Genomic DNA, 22,334 nt, shown 5'->3' with positions numbered 1-22,334 from the left:
CTTTCTGTCACCTTATCAGTTATCCGTAGCCGACAGATCATCTTAAACCACGGCCGTGTTTACATTATCTATGGTTCATAACAAGCAATAACAACCCCGTTATCATTGTATTACTTATTTTATTTGATGACACCAAACGTGCTGATAACATATACAATTTGTCGACGTTAATATTATGTTATTACTGTCCAATAGTATAATTTTATAAATGGTTCAATGGTTGTAACTTGTAGTCGTTGTAGTGCAGTGGACTATAATTGTACCGGTAATGTCAACGTTTAACGGTCGTCAGTTATAAATTGCAAGTGGGATTAATGTGTTTGCAGCAACGCGTATTTCGTTCATCCTAGTGCAACTAAAACCATGTACTTTCCGTTAGGCTGGCCAAAAGTTTTGGCTTCAGCGCACGCTGCTGGCACCCTTGTCCAAGTGATATGCAACAGAGACAAAATTCTATTCGCTATACTTTCCATCGAGCGACTGGAAATATGGTTTTGCAAGGTAAATAATAAACATCCTCAAGTAATGTTAATGCACCTCATTGCCTGTATTAGTTTAGTCTTCTACTTGTCCTGTGCCCATTCAAAAGTTTATAAATTTATTGTCCTTCAACATTTCTACTAATATTTACTTATTAAGACATTATTGCTAGTTTTGAATACTGAAATATGTATCTAATGAAGTAAAGAATAAACAAACGATGCCACTGTAAGATCTTATTAACGAAATGTCATCAATAATAATTAACAAATAAATGTATCATGCTATGATGTCTGCATTATTTTTACTAAACAATTGATTTGAAAAGTGCTTAATACAGAAATTTGATATTTTAAAGATTTTTAAATGTAAATTTTTATTATTTTGTAAAACATCATAATAATTAACTAAAAATATTGTTTTATAAATAGGTCAATTGTTTTAAAATAATTATTATTTGTAGATTTTCAAAAGCAGAAATAGTAATAAATCATTATCTATTCATGGGAATCAATAAAATTAGGTATAAATTACCTCCAATATAATATATGTATGCTTACATAAAAAAAAAATATATTAATAAGACTGGTAAAACTTAAGTTATTTATCTTAGGTCTATTAAATTATTTTAGTCATATTTAGGTGCTACTGAGGTATAATAATTAATAGCTGATAAATTATCTAATAAAACAATTATCATATTGTGATACTTATGTGTATTATTGTATTATGTATGCATATAAAAAATAATTATTAGAACCAAACTAATTATTTAATTAATTTAACATGTGTTATACTTGTATACTATTCAAGTGGTACTTTATTTTTAAATATTAATAATAATTATTATTTGAGTCAATAATACCTATAACCTTTAAAAATGTTTAGAAGAATGAATTATTTTTATTATTACCTTTCAAGCATTAATAATATGATTATTTTCTTAAATTAATTTAATAAAATAATTATAACTTAACGAACATTTTTTATAGCCATGTGTGAAAATCACCTCTTACACAAGATCTCCACAAAGTCTTGATGAAATTGGTTTTAATCGACGTGTAGAATGGAGGCCAGATTCCAGTATGTTAGTCATAGTGGTTAGTATTTAATTTATTTTCTAATTACCTTATAACTACTAGCTAAAATGTACTTAACTGTGTTGCAGACTACAAAAGGTTATTTAATATTTTACAATTTGAGCATAATTGGTGATCCTGGAAGCTTATATCATTTAGAAGATTCACACATCTCTAGTCTAAAAAGAGAAAATGATGAGCTATTTGTAAAGGAGACCATACCATCTTTACATATTAAACAAGTAATATAATATTTAAAATTAAATAATATGTAATACATACACTGTATATCATTTAAATAAGTAATATATTAATTATATTTGTTTAAATTGTATAGGATCAAATTGCTTGTGTTGATGGTAGTGTTGAATGTATGGCTTGTATTCGTGATGAATTAATGGTGTCTACTTGTAAAGGACATGTATTGCGATATCACTGGAATGGTTCCATCAATCGAGATTACTGTTTGGATCTCCGTAGAACACCATTTTCTATTGATCTACATGTTTCTAATGGTAAATAAATGATTAGTTACTAAGTTATAAATATGTAACTATTAAATAATATGTATAATAATACGATAATTTGTGTTTCAATTCTACAGCTGCACCATTAACTACAAAAGACACTTTTATTGTTGATATGGAATACTCACCATTAGTTGGAGGTTTTGGAATTATTTTGAATGATGGTCGTGCAGCACTACTTACAGCTTCATCTTTAAAATTTGACCCTAATGTAATGTATACTTGAAAAATAAAGTATTTAAATATTTAAAAATAACATTATATTTAATTTTATCAAAATAGCAAGTTCAAGGCATTTGGGCTCCTAGTATTGATACTGCTACATGTACAAGCTTGAATCACAAGTATAGATTGATTGCATATGGACTAAAAAAGTTAGTTAATTAATTTAATTTTGAAATAATCATTCAACATTTATAATTTGAAATTGTAGTTCCCAGGGCATAGTATTTGGTCTTGATGAACGTACTGGTGGATTACAGCTATCTCACAACCTTGTGATTCCTAGTCAAGTATGGCCAGGTGGAGGATTAGGTTCTGTGAGATGTACTCGATGGACACCTGATGGCTGTGCTTTAGTAATGGCTTGGGAGAATGGTGGCTTCGCTGTATGGAGTACTTTTGGAGCTCTGTTAGTTTGTTCATTGGCATGGAATTTCAGTGTAAACATTGATTTGAGCTCTAGAAATCCACTCAATATTATTTCTATGGAATGGTGTATTGAAGGCTATCAATTATGGATGATTAATGGAGCCTCTAAAGATACACATGATGATACAGTACTACAAATGTCATTTTTAAAAAGCGCTCTTGCTGTCAATCCAACAATGGTAAGAACTTTTTAGTAAATTATTATCTTAGTTAATTCCATATATTAAATTTGAGTATTGTTTTCTTAATCATTGTTAAATAATTGTATACTGATGTGAAATAATGAAACATTAAAAATAATTTATTACCAAAAATATCATAGGAATTTATGTGTTTTTAGAGCCATCGTCCACATTTGTATCTCCAAGGTGAAGATAAATTGTATCTGAATGTAACATCAGGTTTAACCAAAGTGTATAAAATGACTCAATCCAATAACAAAACTAAAGACCAATTAACCATCACCAGTGCTTTAGTTGAAAATAAACAATGGATAATTGTTTATGCACCTTCTCCATATTTGGGAACCAATTGGCCAATTAGAGTAAATTTTTACATTATTTTTTAAATGTAAATTGCATACATAATTAAAATATATTTATTTTAATTTCAGACATCTTGTATAGATGATGATGGAAAACACATAGCAATTGCAGGGCGTTGTGGTATTGCTCATTATTCTTTAATTACCCATCGCTGGAAATTATTTGGCAATGAAATACAAGAAAAAGATATGATAGTAACTGGTGGAGTCTTATGGTGGCGATGCTATATTATATGTGGATGTTACAGCGTGCCCGTTGATGAACATCAAGTGCGAATATATAATGGAGATTCTAGATTATCCAATGATAATATGATTTCGTACCAATTAACTGGACAAGCTTTATTACTTGATTGTTTGGGAAACCGGTTAGCTGTTTTTTGTTCTGATGGAATTGTTAATTTATTTAACATTGAGCTTTCACCTAATCACAATATGGGTAATTTTAAACATGTATACAATTATTAAGAAAAAGTTTAGACAATATTTGTTTTATCCCTCTGGTCCATTCACAAAATAGCAATTTTTTGTTCAACTGCATCAATCTTGTGTTGTTACTATCAGCATTAGAGTAAATCGACATATTTTAATAATTATAATTAAAAACATAGTACGTGATTGTACGTTGATTTTTTTTATTATATTTCAATTTGTATTTAGATTATCATAAGTACATAAAATATTACAATTTATAATGCACATATCGCATAGTTAATATTCTAAACTTAAAGTTTGAGTAGTTTAATAAGTCAATTAAATCTAATATTAATGATAACAATATAAGATTAGTTCTATTATGTTGCGATTGGGCCAGAGAGGAAACAAATATTGGGCTAACAACTCCTTCATATTAACAGGTTTGTTTAAAATTACATTTTTTGTTGAAATTATTTTGATATATTAATTGCAATTATTAATAACAATTTAACTAGCATTTAAAATTAACCTATTATTTGTTATCATTTTATAAAAAAAAAAACTTAATATGCTAATTGTATGTAAGTTTTGAAATAATATAATTAGTGTTTGGAAGATGTTAAAACACTAAAATGTTAATAAACACTTAAAAACACATATTTGAATGGGCTATGAATAATACTAAAAATTGAAAAATACAAAAAACTAAATTAAAAAGAGGTAAATTAGGTATAGAGTATGACGAGTAGGTGTAGGTCACTATTATAGAAGTATTACATTTGAATTCAATGATATATCATTGTATACGAAAAATGATTCTGATAAGACACGTTCTTTCAACATGTATCATCAAATGATATCTTATTTTTGATATAACTTTTAAAGTAATTTATTTTGCTTTTAGTGTTACAGTAATTTAATATAATTTTTACTGAAAATATTACATTTATTATATTAATAATATTTAATTATTATAACAATAACAATTATATATATCTATACCATACTATATGAACTTCATATATAACATAAGATTTAATAACATCTTTCTGTGAATACCGTAAAACAGTGGAAATAGTACCTATAAATAGATGTTTTAAAATAAATCAAAAATGTTATTACATATAGTAAAATTCATAATAATATAAATACATAAAAGTTCCCAACAATATATTTTTAAATTATAACAAAATAATTAATATATTGTTATATTTTATCATTTAAATAATTAATTTTGTAATTCCAAATTGAAACTTGAAAATATCCATAAAAAATAATTATCTTTATATTTTTTTTTAGATTTTATGATTTCAGTATGACCTACTTATGAAAAATCTTGTGTAAAATTTTCAAAACTTGATATAAAAGAAAAGTTTTTATACATTTTTTAACTATAAAATAATTAGTAATTTTTTTATGATTTTGACAATTTTCGTTTGTAATAATATATATGATTCTCTTTAACATACGTTTCTAATAATTATAATTATTTTTTAGACATTTCTGTTTAGCTAATATTAATACAATTGATTAAAATGTGCTTGATTTTATTTAGTGATTGGTCGAACCCTGATTTTTTAAATCGAATCGAATTTGAACTGAACTTTAAATTATTTTTTCGAACTTGAACTGAACCGAACCTAGCATCATTTTAAGTCAAATTCGAACTTAATACTTTTTATCATTATTATTATAAATGGTACATAAAGTGGCTGTTACAGCTTATAACTTTATATTGCTAATAGTCTAATTATTTTAAATAATGATATCAATTTTTATTTTTTGAAAATAACTTTTAAATAATTGTACAAATATTTGGTCTTTGAACTTTCGTGGCCAGTAAGTCTGGTTTGAAAAATATTTTCAAGTTCGATTTTCAAACAGTAAAAGATGTTTCATAATTCGGTTTGAATTTTTTTCATACCGAGTTTGAATTTCGAACCAAACCGAACATCAAGGGTTCGGTTCAAGATTCGAACAGTTCAACCCATCACTAATTCTATTCATACATTCCTTAAATAGCTCTAAAAATGCATACTAATGAATTAGTAAAATAAAATTTTATTAACAACTCAAGGAAAGAGTAAAAAAAATTTGTATCATATTTTGGATGTGATTAAAAATATATTTTTGTTAGGTCTTTTGAACCCTGATTATAATTGAGTAATTTACAAATTGAATCACAAAAATAATTTTAAATCTTATATTATTAACATAGTTAACTTGTTTACTTGTAAAATTTGTTTTTTAATCTTATTTTTTTTTTTTTTTAGCTATATTGGATAGAGTACAGACTATTGATATGTCAGCTTTATGTATACATCCTACTTGTGTGGTTTCTGTTTTACTTACAACTTTACGTATTGAACCAAAAATTAAAGGTTCTACTGTAAGAGATAATTTTTTACTCAATATTAATGGGAATTTGCTGTTAGTAAATCAGCAAAGCTGTGATGATCAGGTATTGTTTTAGTTTTATTATTTTAAACATATATATACAATTTAAAATTAATATTTTAATTTTAGATTTTATTCTGTTGTGCCTGATGACACTTCTTTTTAGTAAAAATGATCTGATAATTTATTTTAATAGAAGTTTTTGGTGGTCAATTGGATCTAATTGTTACTTTTGGGAGGTCAAAATTCTCAGTATTTTTTAAAATAATTGAGAAAAAAAATTTGAACATTTTTATAATTAGACTAATTAGAGACCAGATTTATATTATGTGCATAAAATCTTAAAAATAAGATGTTTTTATGCTTTATAGTTTCATCAAAATATTTTGGGTGCATAAATATTCATTTTTAGGGAAAATATGATTCTTCATAAAAATGTATTAAATACTGAAAAAACCAACAAATGTATAAGTTTATACAAATTATATATACGATAGTTAAATTAATCTTAATCTTTAAAAAACTATTCAGTCATATTTAATCTATATTATTTTTTTATACTGGTGTACATTATTTATTTTAATAAATTTAAAAATTGTTGATGAGTTTTTTTAAATGTCTATAAAGTATAAATAGCTCAAAAAGATAAAATATTTAGAAAATTATACCAATTGTAGAAAATGATTTTATAAACATTCGACAAAAGTTTTCAAGTATCTACTAATACGTATAATAATAATGATTTTATCATGTTTTAGTCACAAGTTATTCCATCTCCAATTTTATTGGCATCTTGTGTTGAGAATGCTTGGGTTTCAAGCCAATATCGCCGTGATAAGCCTCATCTGACTGAAGCCCTTTGGTTATTTTGTGGTGCTCATGGAATGAGAGTTTGGCTTCCATTGTTTCCAAAAAATGGGGATAAGTCACACACTTTTATGTCAAAAAGAATTATGTTGCCATTTCAACTTAAAATTTATCCATTAGGTATGATTTAAGTTTCAGTTAATCAATTGACCAAAGTATAAATACTTTATTAATTTTAGTAGATATTGTAATTTACTGGTAGGGTTTGAAAAAAGCAATGCTCATTTAATCTGACAGTTTTAGAATAACCATTTGACTTTGAAACAAGAGTTTTAAAAACATACATAATTAAATTACTTTTCTTAGAATAGAAAACTATTTGTTATTTTTATTATTATGAATCAATGATAAATTGATAACAGCAATTATTAAGATACATATAATTCATATACTTATTAAATCGTTTCAGCCATACTTTTTGAAGATGCTATTTTATTGGGTGCAGAAAATGATACATTACTGTACACATCAGATACTACTACTGTTTTTTCTTTGCCATTCTGTCAAGTAGAAAGAACGGTAAATAATATTATTTATTTTGTATTAATCAAATTTTAATAATTAACTCAAATTTTAGAGCCAGGTATATTTACATCAAATTTTGAGACAATTGATACGACGTAATTTGGGTTTCCATGCTTGGGAAGTCGCTAGGTGTTGTACAAATTTACCATATTTTTCTCATTCTTTGGAACTCTTGTTGCATGAGGTTTGTAATATTTTATTTAATGTAAGAAAAATATAATATATAAATTATTTTATTTTTAAAGGTTCTAGAAGAAGAAGCTACCAGCAAAGAACCTATACCAGATGCTCAGTTACCTAGTGTTATAGAATTTATACAGGAATTTCCAAATCTGTATTTAGAAACTGTGGTTCAATGTGCTCGTAAAACAGAAATTGCATTATGGCCTTATTTATTTTCTGCAGCCGGTAAACCTAAAGATCTTTTTCAAGAATGTCTTAAACGACAAAATTTAAATACTGCTGCTTCATATCTTATAATACTCCAGGTTGTTAAATAAATTGATTCATATAATTCTATTAGCTATAACAAAAATACTTATCTTTATAAGTCCTTTTTGTAACACATTTTTTAATGAATTTTTAGAATTTAGAATCATCTTCAGTCAGTTGTAAATATGCTACTTTGTTATTGGATTCAGCCTTAGATAGTTGCCAATGGGATTTATCTAAAGACCTTGTCAGATTTTTGAAAGCAATTGGTATAAAAATACTCAGACATTTTTTAGTATACAAATTTAACTGTTTATTTAACTTATATTGTGGTTTAGATCCAAATGATGCAGATTCCCCAAGAACATCGTGTATTTTTCCTGCAAAATACAGTATGATGGGACAAGCAAGCACAGTTAATCCAAATGAGGAAGACTTATCATTTTTAATGGGAAACATACAAGTATTTAATGTTACAATAAATATATTAATTAATTATTAAATAACTATCATTTTCAGGTGAGAGGACGAAGTATTAGTACCAGCACTACACCTAAAATAGATATGAATTCTACTTTTGTAAGAACTGATAGTAGAACAGAGCATAATAGTTCACAAAGAAAAAGATCTGTACTTTCAAATGGAAAATCAGAAAATGGGTTTGTGTTATTTTAGTCTATTTGACTATTTATGCTATATATTTATATTTTCTACATTCAAATATTTATTATTTTTTTTAGAAAGGATATGGTCACTTGTAATTCTATTCTTGAAGAATTTTTCACTGATACAATTCTTCAAAAACATGCTGCTAAATTATTATTTAATTATAAGCTAAGAGCACTTGGATATTTTGCTGCTCGATTAGACTTTCATTTAGTTGAATGGTTAGCAAAAGAACGTAATGGAGCAGCTAGGATTGATAACTATATTGTGGCCTTGCGAAGTCTTTATACTGATTTTTCCATAACAAGACCATTAACTCCTATCCAGAAACGTTCTCCACCACCATCCGGTATGTTGTTTAATATAGACAAACCTAAATGGGTAGATGGAGGTAGTGCTGTTGGAGATAGTGGCTATATGAGTTGTCAAGATGTTCCTCAGATTTCTTCTCAATATCCACAAGATGGATTTCTTACAGGAATTGGTGAGTAAATAGTTTATAAAAAAATTTAATCTTTTCTATTTGTCTTAATCTAATGGTTTAATTTAAAGATGAAGCTAGTACGGTTAGTGAATCTGAAGATGCTTTGTTGTGGAATGAAGAAAGAACACAAGCTAATATTGACAACTGGAATATTATTCCTAATGCACATATGCTAGAACAACTTTCTAATGAGCATTTATCACAAGACACTTCAAAAGCTGAAGTGCAACTTAGGTAGGTTATTACTTATTCTTAAGCCACACCCGCTTGTGTTGTTTCCTTCTTACAAATGTATAACATATTAAAAATTGTTCTATGCTGGCAAGATCCACTTAGGCTGTCATCCAAGTTAAACAATCAAACTTTCACATTAGAAAGAAAAGATTTTGAACTGTGCGACATCATTTTTATTTTTTTTGATATCAAAACTAACAAAAAAATAATTTATTTAAGTTTGAAAAATACAAAAATAATGGATTTTAAATAATTATACTTTTTTGTATTAGTAAAGCAAAAAAAAATAAAAACAATGTTGCACAGCTAATGTTTTCCTTTTTTAAAGAGTGAAAATTAGATTGTTTAACTTGGCCTACAGTCCTAGTGATTCTTGCCTTTATGGAACGGTTTTTACTATGTTATATATTTGTGAGACTTAAACAACACATGTGATTGTGGCATCCTCTTATAATATATTTTTATTAATTTTATAAATATAATACTATATAAAATATTTTACAGATATTTGCTGCAATTATTATTTGAAGCTGGTTGTTTGGAATGGAGCTTTATTGTATCAGTGTTTCTTCGTGATGCATTAGCTGTACAAAGGCTTATATCTATTTCCCGGTCACCGGAACACAGTTATGAATCTATATCTAGATTAAAACAAGCGTTTATTTTATTATATCAATGGAGCTGCAATGAATGGTAGTGTTTACAATTTACATTAAATTTAACATGAATTATTTATTATTATTTATGCATTTTATTCAAAAAAAAGTTTCTAACATTAAGAAAAAAAAGTAATTAAATTAACAAACAACAGTTTGTAGGTTCTTTTTCAATCTTTTTTTTACTCGAGTTATGTATAAAAGATATTTAACAGTATAAAATCTACTAAATTGATTTATTATTTTTTTTAAATACATAATAAAATGACATTATTTCTTTAAATAATTAATTTATGAAATTATATTATTACATTATTCACAGTATTTTAGAGAAGTACAAAAACTTAACTTTTATTCTTATCACTAAAAATAACATTTTAAAAATTTCAATGAAATAATTATATATTTTATTTTATTTTTAGTTTTGGCTATCGACCATTTATGTCTACATGCCAAGCTCAATTGGGTGTATTAAATCGAATCATAGCATCTAAACAGCCAGCTCCTACTGTAACTCCACAAGCATCGTCGTCTTCACTGACCAGTGTTCTTACACAATCATCTAGATCACGATCAGCAAGTGAAGGTACCGGTGGTAGTCATACTACGTCAGAAATAACTGATCATAGTTTACAAACAGATTGTCATCCAGCTATTGCACTAGATTCTAGCTGTGATGAAACTCCAGACAATACACCTAATTTTGATACAACATCTGTTGTAAGCTTGCAATCACCTAATAGCTGTTCACTATCTTAATGGTAAGATATTTCTGATATATTTTACATAACAGCTTAAATAACTTATTTAATATTTGCTATTCATCTTTGCTGTTATAGACAAAATATCATTTAGAAAGACATAAGTAAATAAAAATACATTTGTTATTATTTTATTTGTTTATTATTTTTGTAGGCCGTCAATTAGTAGACCTTATGAAAATAAATGTTATTTTCATATAGTTATGTGTTGTAGTATAACAATACATTTTAAATGTACAATATAATTCCAAATTGTTTGCCATGGAATATCGACTGAATTAAATATTTAAAAAAAAACATTCATTTAAGTGCCTACTAATTGAAAAAGCCAAAAATATAATAAAAATAATTTTTTATCTTGTCATGTTATTATTTTAACACATTTGTGATATACTGTTATTTATTATTAATTGATATATGATATTATTTATCCATTATTGTTAATCAAAGAATTATTTTTATTGATTTTTTTTTTTTATATAACAACATTCTCAATGTATTGATAAATATTGTTTATTTCGTACAGTGTACAAATCTTGATAATAGCATTGAAGAATACTCATTAAGTATGTTACTTACAAATTTCAATTTTTTTTATACCTTCAAATATTATAATAATATTTAATTTTGACAATATTATTAACTAAGTATGATCAGTAAGTTATTGTATTTGGATACTTAGTACCTACTACTTATGTAGTTATATGTTTCAAAGTTAAAAACAATTTATAATTAAGTATAATATTATACTTTTTGATTATTGTATCAATTAGTTTACAAAATTGTTTTCTAATGGAGTATATACTAGTAAATTAAGAGTCAAATAATAAAATGGATAAAACTGATAAATATAAAAGAAGTAATTTACTAAGTTAGTTTTATCTGGTAATTCATTGAAAATTCAGATTAAGATTTAATTAATGATCTTTTGAAATTTGTAATTATAGTTAATGTATACAGTCTCTGTTTTTGGGAATTTGGTTTTTAACATTAAATAATAATCCATGATAACATCATTGATCTGGTAAACAAGGGCAAATATTCAAAATATAGTCATTATGGAAGTTGACAATACAATGACAGAATTAAAGAAAAGGATTGCAAGTCTATTTCTGCAAAAACTTGAAATAGAAATTATTGTGATCAATCATTTTAACTCATTTTTGTATTTTATCATGATGTAAAGCTAAATACCTAATTTAAATTTTAAACAAGTCAACTTAAATGTTTATTAACAATAATTTGTTATATAAAACAAAATATATTATTAAAAAAATTAAAAAATTTTAGGTATCATTCTTAACAAAATTAATTCATAATGCAAGTAGCATACTTAACGAGTGCCTAATGAAGGAATATTCAGTGCTTTACTATTTATAAAAATACAGTAGAGTGTATATTATCCACAATAATTGTAGCCGCGAGGAATGAAAATAATCAATTTGTGCAGATAAACAATGATTAAAAATATAAAATGAACATGAAGATAATTAATCACTCTACTGTATAATAGATTAATAACAAATAATGTATTTAAAATGTAATTGTATTATTTACTCTATTAACCTTACAATACTATAGAATATAATTTCCTTAGTTTAATTAAAAAAATTTTATGTTTAACTTTTGTGCCACGATTATGAAATGATTAATACATTTAATTTTACTATATTGTATAAATCTTCAAAATATATTATTTTGGTGATGCTTACTTAAAAATAAGAATTAAATCAACTAATGATAATCATATATTTTAATTTTGTACTAAAATTATGACCTATAAGTAACTTTGAGTAACTTAGTATTTTGAAGATTGAATTTTGTGTAGCTATTGTGTAGAATAAGAATAAGTACTTATTTATATGTAGTCAATTTGAAAGGAAAAAAGAAAATTAGTATTATTAAACTCAAATTGTATAAAACTTAAGCAAATATGCCTTTTGTACAATCTGATTAAAAGCTCACATAGGCTGTGTTATTGATTAATACATTTTGCTTCTTACATATTTTTTACTTTGATTATGTTGTATATTAGTAAGCTATAATCAAATATTTGTATGTGTCATACAAGGTGCTCAATGTATTTTAGGGTTGTTAGTTATTATAATATTCTTTCTTTTTTCATTGAATTATTATTTATTTGTTTGCAGTCATACATGATTTCTTAAAAATACTAAAAAAAAAAGTGTAATTAAATATTATGATTGTTTAAATTAAAATTATTTATTTATTTCTATTAGTTATTTGTTGTAGCAATTGTATTGTTATTACTTTAATAAAATATACATATTAAGTTATTATTTATTTATAAAATATTATACTAGACTTATGTAATTTTTTTATTTTTACTTTATTATTCATATTTTTATTTAGTGTATATTACTTTGATTATTGTTGATTTTACTTAGATGACAAATATTCTATAATCAAACAGCATTAACAAAAATAAATTATATTACTTATTTAATGTTTAGAATCAATGTTTTTCTATAGAAAATATTATGGTTATGTGATGTCATACTAACATTTTATATTTTTATAAAGTAATTTAAAATATAGCACGGGCTACCAGGTCAGTTAAAAATGGTACGTGGTACGCCAGTTGCCCATCCCCGTTATAGACTAACAGAATGAAAAATCGTTTTTTTGTATGCCAATATGCCATGATTTATCATTAAATTCAAATTTAATGTAATATATAAAAATGTCTTATTTAATGACAAAGAATGCTTGACACTTACTGTACAATAAGTTTTACTTTCCTCCTTTTTTGAATGATATATCTAATTATATCATGTTTTATATAGAGGAAAGATTATACATTTTAAATTGTCTATAAATTGTATACAAATAGACAAAATATTTTGAATTTTATATACTACCTATGAATAAAAAATTCTAATATAAATCAAAAAATTTAGGATCTAAAAATAAAAAGTACATTATACTTTATACTTTATAGTTCCTATACTATATAGTATATGTAATAAGGGCGTTGAAATGATTTACCTACTTTATTATTATGTTTAGTGAACAATACAAAATAAGAAAAAACATAATTAGTTTTATGTTTATTGGAATCACATACGACTATACGAGTATGTGATTTATGCATAAATATAATTCAAGACTAAACTATGTGGTATCTATCTATGATGTATTGCTTAACAGATTAGGTAAAATATGATGTATTAATTTATGACATTCATTGATATCGTCATATCGAATATAAGTGTATGTCTATATTAATTGAACATTGCAGCGTCAGTATCTATATTCTATAATATCGAGTCAGCTAGTTCATTCATGCTCACTATCTTAATAAGTTTATGGTTCTGCTAAATAATATACTTATATTTATTTTACTTATTAGATAGTACCTATCTTATGTCATAAAGATATATATTATTTGTTTGTTTAAAAATGTTTTAAATTGATTAATAAAGCGTTTTAATGAAGGGAAAACTCATCTAGACATTTTGGCATAATTTGGACGTAATTTTAATTTTTAGTAAGATATTATAATTGTGGTAGGTATTATTAATCTATTCGTCCTACTAATTTTTCACAGTTTCTTTATAATCGTACATAATTGAAGAGGAATTTAAACTATTAACACAGGTATCTAGAATGACAATCCAGTTGAAAAAAGATTATTGCACCACAACACACTGATTTTTCAACGATGACGTTAATACGTTAATATGTATGTTAATATAAGTATTTATAACACAATTAAACGAATATTTACGGTTCAAAAAAAAGTATACGATTATAAATCTAGTGTAATACTAAAACTGTTCAATTATTATTAGGCTGGTATTTACACAATCATTATAATCATAGTTTAAATTCTTTAGTACTAAACCCGATATTTTTGAATCCATTAAAAATTCTCTCATTTTGGTCAATTCTTTAGGTACATTTTCAGCATAAACTGCTTGTGTCCAAGCTTATAGAGTTGCATAACCGTAATATAAATACAATGGTTTATCAGTGGATTCAAGAGCGTTTAAATTGACTGTAAACAGTGTAAACAAAAAAAACTATTTTAATATTATGTATTTTAAAATATATTGTTTTAACCATTTACCTATCTATGATAATTGATTATAATATCAATCGAACTTACATTATATTATACCTATTTATAATACAATCATATGGACATTAGACACCCTTCTTTTGGTCTAGAATACCTTAAATATTTAACAAGTATACAATAAATGTATTGAAAACAATATTATTTAAGTTTTAATTAATTAAGTAATATGTTTGCTGATTGATAGAAACGACCCATTGATCGTTGGTTCTTACATTTATTTAATGTATTATAAATTCCACAAGATAAAATTCTAATAATGTATTTTTTTTAAACTTAAGCCAGGAAGCAGTTGAAGGCAAGATAACAATCTGACCCTGAAGCCGCTGGCTCCATCCATTCTTATGAGGAACGTTCCTTCGCCTCATCATCCTCTCACCACCCACCATATGATGTATATCAGTATATGACAGGCTATGTCCCTCCCCCCATCAATTCTTATCACGCACCTGCTGGGCCTTGTCGCCCCGAGTGGGTTAGGCTACCCTAGTGGGTTTTCAGTGTTTTCACTACAACATTGTTGAAATTAATATAAATAAAAAAAACAAATAAATTTATCAAGAAAATTTCAATTAATATATTATATTTGACTAATTACTTTATTAGCATAAATATAAGATATTAAAAACAATAATAACAAAAATAACTTTAAACTTAAAAAATAATTTATTATCAATTTAATCACTTTAATAATATCATCACTTTGCATGTCTTAAGTAATAGGCCACTACTTTGCATGTCCAAATCATCGTCTAGTTTTTCGATTAGTATATCTAGTTACTATTGATATTATGAAAATTAAAATATAATCATTCTTAAACGTAACATTATCTATTAATTTTAAAGATAACGACGCAGGTCGCCAGTTGTGTAGAACTGCTGTCTGACCATTTCAGTCATAACATGTAATGTCTAGGTTTAGTATTGCGGAGAGGGCAGGTGTGTATAAGCTATTAGCCACCATATATAGATATAGAATTTAAAATCAATGGTTTAACCATTCTATGATTTTTCTTCCCTATCACAACCAAAGCTTTATTTAAAGTGTACATATTATTAACAATATTCGGATATAATTATCGTTAACTCCAGATAAATTTCATTTTGACTACTGCTTTTTTCTTTTGGTTTTGATCAATTTCACAGTAGCATAGAGCTGAACGAATAATTAAACTTTTGTATAAGTTACAAACGGATTACTCAAATCGAATACTTTAAACGTTAAAATTATTTCTATTAATATGTTTATAAATTGGCAATTTTGAATTTTTTCAAAGTAATTTATTTAGTAATTAATTTTTTTTATTTTCTGTACAAATAAATGAAAATAAAAAAGTATATATTATACGTGTAGCAGAAGTGTCTATTAATTTTATGAAAAAAACAAATTTGAAAATATTAATTAGCACACAAGTTATTTCATTTCTAAGAACATCGTGATGATATACTCTGTATATGGATGATGTTTGACAATCGATAAAGAAATTTCAAATTGTTAACGGTTAGGACATTTTTAAGTTCAACAATATGCTAGAGCCATCTTCCATTACAATGACTTAAATCATTGAAGTAAATAAATATATTATACATGACACAATTTATTTTTATTTTTTATTCTATTTAAAAAATTAATCCCGCAATGTTACGCATAATGTTCGTAAACTAACTCGAGTAATTTTTTAGACGACTGAGATTATATTTATATAATATTATATAAATAAATAACGATGACGGTCATGCTTACGTAAACCAAAATAAATTTATTTACTACTCGTTTGAAAAAAAGTAATCGGTTGTTATACGAATAAATACAAGGTATTTAGCTATAACAAATTAATTGCTATTTGCTATTATTGATCAATGAATATAAAGCGTTAATAAATATTATAATAGATGAATATTACTATTTATGTATCAGTAATACTGTTTAACTTGGCGCAGTCTTTGATAGGATCTTCACCTAAATAACCACGTAACATCATCGTAAATGATATAAACTTATCTTGATTATTACAATCACATGTTGCAGTTGGGTCAATTGCATCGATATTTCTTACTATTATTCCTTTCGCATGTATGTCTTTCGCAAATTTACCCTATAAATTAAAAACACTGATATTGAAATTCCTACATCAAAAATACTCAGTATATTTTATAAAATATTACTTTTTGATACAATGAATCAGCATTATCAGCACACCAATATTTATTATAGTGGTCATTTTCACAATACTGAAATTTTTCATAACATATTTCAAAAATTGTTATAGAAATGTTATTAGAATATTTTTAAAGTATAATAGCCTACACATAATATAGCTTAAACATGTTTAACAAAGTATTTAACATATTTATACTTGTATACACTATACACCTGCCTAATGCATGGGTTGTACTGATTGTACGTAATTAAAACCAACTCCAATAGTGTTGGTTTTTTAATCAATTTTACATTACGTTTTAGAAAATGAACCAAAATAATTAATTAGTATTATTTGTATACTTTTTTATATGCCACACTGCATTCGGGTAGACCTTCGGTCGATGTGTCATTAACTGTTGGAACTACTGGAAATAGAAGATAAATTTTGTCCTTGGCAATCTTTGATTTGTTCAAAACATTTGCCAATGTTGTCTGAAAAATAAAATATTTACAAAGCGAAGTTAGGTACCTACCTATAAGTACTTTACCAAGGAATAGTTGCTATTTTGAACATTATTCAATGGAATAATTCCACCTTTATACTGATCATTACATGGATTAAACATTTCAAATCCAATTATATAATAATCCATAAAATTATTCAACTCCTCAAAATCAAACCCTATCAAACGAAACGTAAATAATTTTTTTATAGATAAAATTGTGAATTAATAATAAATAAACTTAACCATATGTTATTATATTAAATATTTGCTTAAGCTACTCACAACCCGTAGCCGTTGCATCATTAGTATGATCTATCATGCTTTTTGCATTCACATATAATCCAATTTGAATAGAATTAAATTGTTTTACTATATTAACATATTGTTTTAATTTGTCATCACAATTAATGGTTGAATTCTATAGACAAAAATAATAATTTTATCAGTATCATATCAATTTTAAAATCCGAGTATTCTCTAGAACATCATTTTCTAAAATGTGATTTGTAGATTGCTGGGGGTTAACATGTACACCGGGTGGAAACCGCGAACGTAAGTTTAAAATATTATGTTTTTTTTACATATACAAAAATACCAATAAATTATTTGTATTTAACTAGATAATATACTATAAGATATTAATACACAGTAGTGTTTAAGTCAAAGATTATCCAGAAATATCAAAAGCTCCAATATGACCATTGATGTTTTTTTTAAGCAATGTACTTTTGTGAAATATATTATCTAATCCTGTGTACACTAATAATAAATATAAAAACTATTAAAAGTGGAATCTAATTTACATTTATGAACCTAACCTGTGTTATTAAGCTAATTTTATGTCATAAAAATACGTATAATTAATTTAGAATATTAAATAAAAAAATTATTAATATAATTTATTATTTATGAATGTTTTTATTTTTATCAAAGGGTCTGTGGCTAATTTTACTGCAATACATTTTTTTTTGAAAACGCCGATCTTTTTTTTTTTTTTTTTTTTTTTCTTTATTTAAAATATACAATCTATACCCATTAGGCACAATAAGTATATAGGCAGAGGGTAGAAAAACATAAACATATTAAACATTAATATCTAAAACTAGAAAACTAACATAAAACATATATATTTACATGGCAGACAAGATATGAGAAGCCATCCAGTAATGACAATCACTAATGATTTATTGTTATTATTATTTTTTTTTCTACTTAGAGATTTCTATTTGTTTGTTTATTAAATTTTTTTTTTTTTTTTTTTTTTTTTTTTAATTGAATTTTATTACAAGGGGGGAACAAGGAGGTCACGACACCAGCTACGTTTGAGGCGTCTGGGCGGATTGCCAGGAATGGTCGGGACTGCGATATCACGTATTAACGGATTAGGGTTAGAGGACAGACGGCTATGAAAGCGTTTATAGTGTATTTTTGCTTCTTCATGGACTGTTTTCATTTTTAAGTCAGAATGGATAGTGCTATTCGAGACGTAGGGTGGAGCGTTAAGAAGTTTTCTGAGGGCTAAGTTTTGAAAGGTTTGTATTTTGTTCAGGTTCGATTTTTTAGCATTACCCCATAGCTGAATACCATAAGTCCAAACTGGCTTGATTAAGGATTTGTAGATAAGTAGTTTTGTGTTAAGGTTAGTGTGTGTGTTATTATTAATGAACGATTTGAGTAAACGAAAACGAGAGTTTAGATTAAGACGCTTCAATTTGGTATGCTGTGCCCAAGTTAGCCTACGATCTAGGGTTAGACCAAGATATTTCACTGTTTGCGAATTAGGAATTTGGGTTCCATAGATGGAGACAGCAGGGCAAGGTGAAAGTCTGAGGGTAAATGTAGTGTGTACAGACTTTGATTGGTTGATTTTTAACCTCCATTTAGTGTACCAGTCTTCCATTAGGGTTAGGTGATTTTGCAGGTGACTAGAAGCTGTGATGGGTTCTGGACTTATGGAAATAATTACCTTGTCGTCAGCGTAGTCAGCGACTTGAGTGTGTGGGGTGATTGGTTGATCTGAGGCGTATATATTGTAGAGTACAGGGGAAAGAATACCGCCTTGAGGAACACCAGCTGAGATTCTGGCTATACTAGAGAGAGTATCACCTATACGGGTGCTGAAGTATCTATCGGAGAGATAAGATTTGATAATTAAAAAATAAACCGGATGCAGAAATTTTTTAAGTTTGAATAAGAGCCCGTCATGCCAAACCCTATCGAAAGCCTGTGAGATATCTAAAAAAGCACATGTGCAATATGATTTTTTTTCAAGTGCAAAGGAAATTGAGTCAATAACTCTATGAGCTTGATGTATTGTTGAGTGAGCACTGCGGAACCCAAATTGGTAGTCGGGGAGAACGGAATTTGTCGTTAAGCTTGGTAGAATACGTTTCAGTAAGAGTCTTTCCAGGATTTTTGCGAAAAAAGGCAACAGACTTATTGGTCGAAAGGAGGAGATAGAGTCAGGAGGTTTATTTGGCTTGGGGACAAGAATAATAATTGAGTATTTCCAAAGTATTGGAAAGTAGGAAAGTCTAAGGACAGAGTTGAAAATATGTGTGAGGTGAATAATTGCTTTTTTGGGGAGGCATCTGGCAACTTCGGCTGTGATAAGATCAAACCCAGGAGATTTTTTAAGGGGGTATTTGTCAATAGTATATTTCACTTCATTTGGGGTAAAGTGTTTGACGGGGAGACAGGCTGGGAGCGGAACATTAAGAAACTCTTCTACAGAGTTTATATTATGGGGACAGAATATATCAGAATGAGGGACAAAAATATCAGATAGATGTTGTTTGAATGCTTCAGTTTTATCAGAATCTGTGACTGCTAAGCTACCATCGGGTTTTTTGATTGGAATATTTGGGGTTTTAGTTTTGCACACATTTTTTGTTGCTCTCCATAGACTACCGTCTGTAGGAGAGAGATTTGTTAAGTAACTTGTGAATGAATTTGATTTGTGTTTGGCTAGTAATTTTTTAAGAGAATTAGACAGTTTGTTGTACATTTGTTTATGTGAGGGAAGTCGAGAGCGCTGATAATGCGCTCTAGCCCTGCGTTTTTGAACTATAACTTCGCGAATGTGGGCAGGCATAGGTGACAAGTTCGAAGGGGGAGTGGTTTGTTTTGATGATGACCAAGCCGACGATTGGATAATATTTGTAAAATTGTTAACAGCTGAATCCAGGTCATCTTTAGATTTTAGTTTGACATTAAGTTGTATACGTTGGTCTACTAATTCGTGAAATTGGAGTTTATTTGTGGTACGATTAAATAACTTTGGTGATATAGGACGTAGAGGAGGGGAGGCATTAAGAGTTAAAATTACTGAAGAATGGTCAGAATTTAAGTCTAGGATGTTAATAGTATTACAGTGAATGTTGCTTGGGATTTTTGCAATAAAAATATCTAAAATATCTGGATTTTTTCGGACTGAGGTCGGCCAATAAGTCGGACCTGGGGGAGCAAGAACTTTAAAATTGTTTTGAGACACAAAGTTGTGAAGGACTGAACCACGCGGGTTGTTTGCACGACAACCCCAAGAGTGGTGCTTTGCATTAAAGTCACCGCCAATTATAAAATTGTTACCAACTGTGTTAAAATAATTAGTATAGTTCTGTACTGTGATCTTGTGTTTGGGAGGGGAGTAAATCGCAGCAATAGTAATGGGAATATTATTTAATTTTACAATTATTGCACATGATTGAAGGTGATCGAGACAATAGTTAGGAAGGAGTTCAAAGAGGATTGTAGATTTAATTAGTATGGCAACACCACCATGGGCTGTACCATCAGGGTGGTTGGTTTTTAATAGTTTATATCCAGGGATGTGAATGGTTGAATATTTAGTTAAATGTGTCTCAGTAATCAGGGCAATGTCAACACGTTTGTTATAAAGTACAGTTTGGAGTTCTAAGGCATGGTTTTTTAAACCGTTTGCATTAAATTGAAGTATTAATAGAGATTTATTTGTAATTGTGTTGCAAGACATTATAATTTGGTAAGTAGTTTGTCTATTACTGTGGTAAGTAGTGACATAAGAGGATTTAAAAGAGATTTAAATTCCTCAAGAAATCTAGTGATAGTATTATTTAAATCTGGAGTTGTTTCAGAAGCAGCGTTATTAACAGGTCTTCCAGAAGTGGCCTGAGCATAGGTGGGGAAGTGGGTATTAGACTGGTTTAGGTGAGTGTCATTGGGGGGACGACTATCTTTAACATTTGAAAAGTTTGTTTTAGTGTTAGTTGATACAAAGTTACTTTTTGTAAATGGTTTTTTGACACGCTGAAGGTCCTTGTAGATGGAACATCCTTTGTAACTTGCAGGGTGGTTGCCCGAGCAGAGTGCGCATTTTGGAGGGTCCGAACGTTGATTTGGACAGTCGGGAGTCTTATGACCAGCACCACAACGAACACATCTTGGCGGGTAGCCGCAGTAGGTTTTCGTATGACCATACTCTTGACAGTTTACGCATTGGCTTAGGATTTTGGACTTGTAGGGCTCCTCAACTCTAATTTTTGTGTGTAAAAGTGAGGTAAGTTGAAAAATATCATTAGACTTGATTTGCGGCTCTAAGTCTACGAAAAAGAGAGGGAGTGGAGCTTTGGTCACTCTGTGAAGAACATTTGTAACACGTCTAACATCAAACATACGAACTTCAAGTTCCTCTTTGATTGTGTCTGGTTCCGTGGTGTGATGCAGGTTACGTATAACAACACGGAGAGGTTTATCCTCTTTAAGTTGATATGTATGATATTCTGCACCTTCCTCTTTTAGGAAATGAATCAAGGATCTATAGGATTGTGGGTTTGCTGTTTGAATTTTCAGACGATCGGCGGACGCTTTGCAGAAGAAATTGTCAAC

The 22,334-nt window shown here is 27.5% G+C and overlaps 2 protein-coding genes across 4 annotated transcripts in view; one reads left to right on the top strand and one right to left on the bottom strand.

Moving 5' to 3' along the window:
• Positions 1 to 130: 130 nt before the first annotated feature.
• LOC132929275 (guanine nucleotide exchange factor subunit Rich) lies at positions 131 to 13,454 on the top strand. 2 transcript variants are annotated; one of them, XM_060994518.1, is made up of 22 exons: positions 131 to 501; positions 1,473 to 1,580; positions 1,649 to 1,801; positions 1,897 to 2,074; positions 2,164 to 2,297; positions 2,369 to 2,460; positions 2,520 to 2,916; positions 3,078 to 3,281; positions 3,351 to 3,720; positions 5,972 to 6,159; positions 6,854 to 7,082; positions 7,372 to 7,481; positions 7,540 to 7,671; positions 7,733 to 7,975; positions 8,074 to 8,188; positions 8,258 to 8,382; positions 8,439 to 8,578; positions 8,660 to 9,069; positions 9,138 to 9,303; positions 9,808 to 9,996; positions 10,382 to 10,720; positions 10,875 to 13,454. In XM_060994518.1, the coding sequence occupies exons 1-21, from the start codon at positions 364 to 366 to the stop codon at positions 10,716 to 10,718; spliced, it is 4,158 nt and encodes a 1,385-aa protein (XP_060850501.1). In that variant the 5' UTR covers positions 131 to 363; the 3' UTR covers positions 10,719 to 10,720; positions 10,875 to 13,454. The 2 variants fall into 2 exon arrangements, with proteins under 2 accessions (XP_060850501.1, XP_060850500.1); XM_060994517.1 differs by having other exon boundaries at positions 10,799 to 13,454.
• A 3,108-nt stretch (positions 13,455 to 16,562) lies between these two features.
• The window catches only part of LOC132929790 (uncharacterized), a 44,828-nt gene continuing 39,056 nt past the window's right edge, over positions 16,563 to 22,334 (bottom strand). For both annotated transcript variants that reach the window (XM_060995353.1, XM_060995356.1), the window contains exons 4-8: positions 17,754 to 17,889; positions 17,514 to 17,647; positions 17,326 to 17,457; positions 16,989 to 17,054; positions 16,563 to 16,918 (exon numbers count right to left, since the gene is read on the bottom strand). In XM_060995353.1, coding sequence (XP_060851336.1) covers positions 16,730 to 16,918; positions 16,989 to 17,054; positions 17,326 to 17,457; positions 17,514 to 17,647; positions 17,754 to 17,889 — 657 coding nt within the window. In that variant the 3' untranslated portion in view covers positions 16,563 to 16,729. The remainder of the gene's footprint in view (positions 16,919 to 16,988; positions 17,055 to 17,325; positions 17,458 to 17,513; positions 17,648 to 17,753; positions 17,890 to 22,334) is intronic.

The sequence above is a fragment of the Rhopalosiphum padi genome, chromosome 4 (assembly GCF_020882245.1).
Source record: "Rhopalosiphum padi isolate XX-2018 chromosome 4, ASM2088224v1, whole genome shotgun sequence".
In the NCBI taxonomy this organism is placed as follows: Eukaryota; Metazoa; Arthropoda; class Insecta; order Hemiptera; family Aphididae; genus Rhopalosiphum; species Rhopalosiphum padi.
Note: the sequence above shows the minus strand (reverse complement) of the source record. Positions and strands in the feature narration are given on the sequence as shown.

Coding starts and splice junctions, on each gene's coding strand:
- LOC132929275 (XM_060994518.1), top strand. CDS start 364: ATGTACTTTCCGTTAGGCTGGCCAAAAGTTTTGGCTTCAGCGCACGCT. Junction 7,976..8,073: donor CATATCTTATAATACTCCAG/GTTGTTAAATAA, acceptor ATGAATTTTTAG/AATTTAGAATCATCTTCAGT. Junction 9,304..9,807: donor AAAGCTGAAGTGCAACTTAG/GTAGGTTATTAC, acceptor AATATTTTACAG/ATATTTGCTGCAATTATTAT.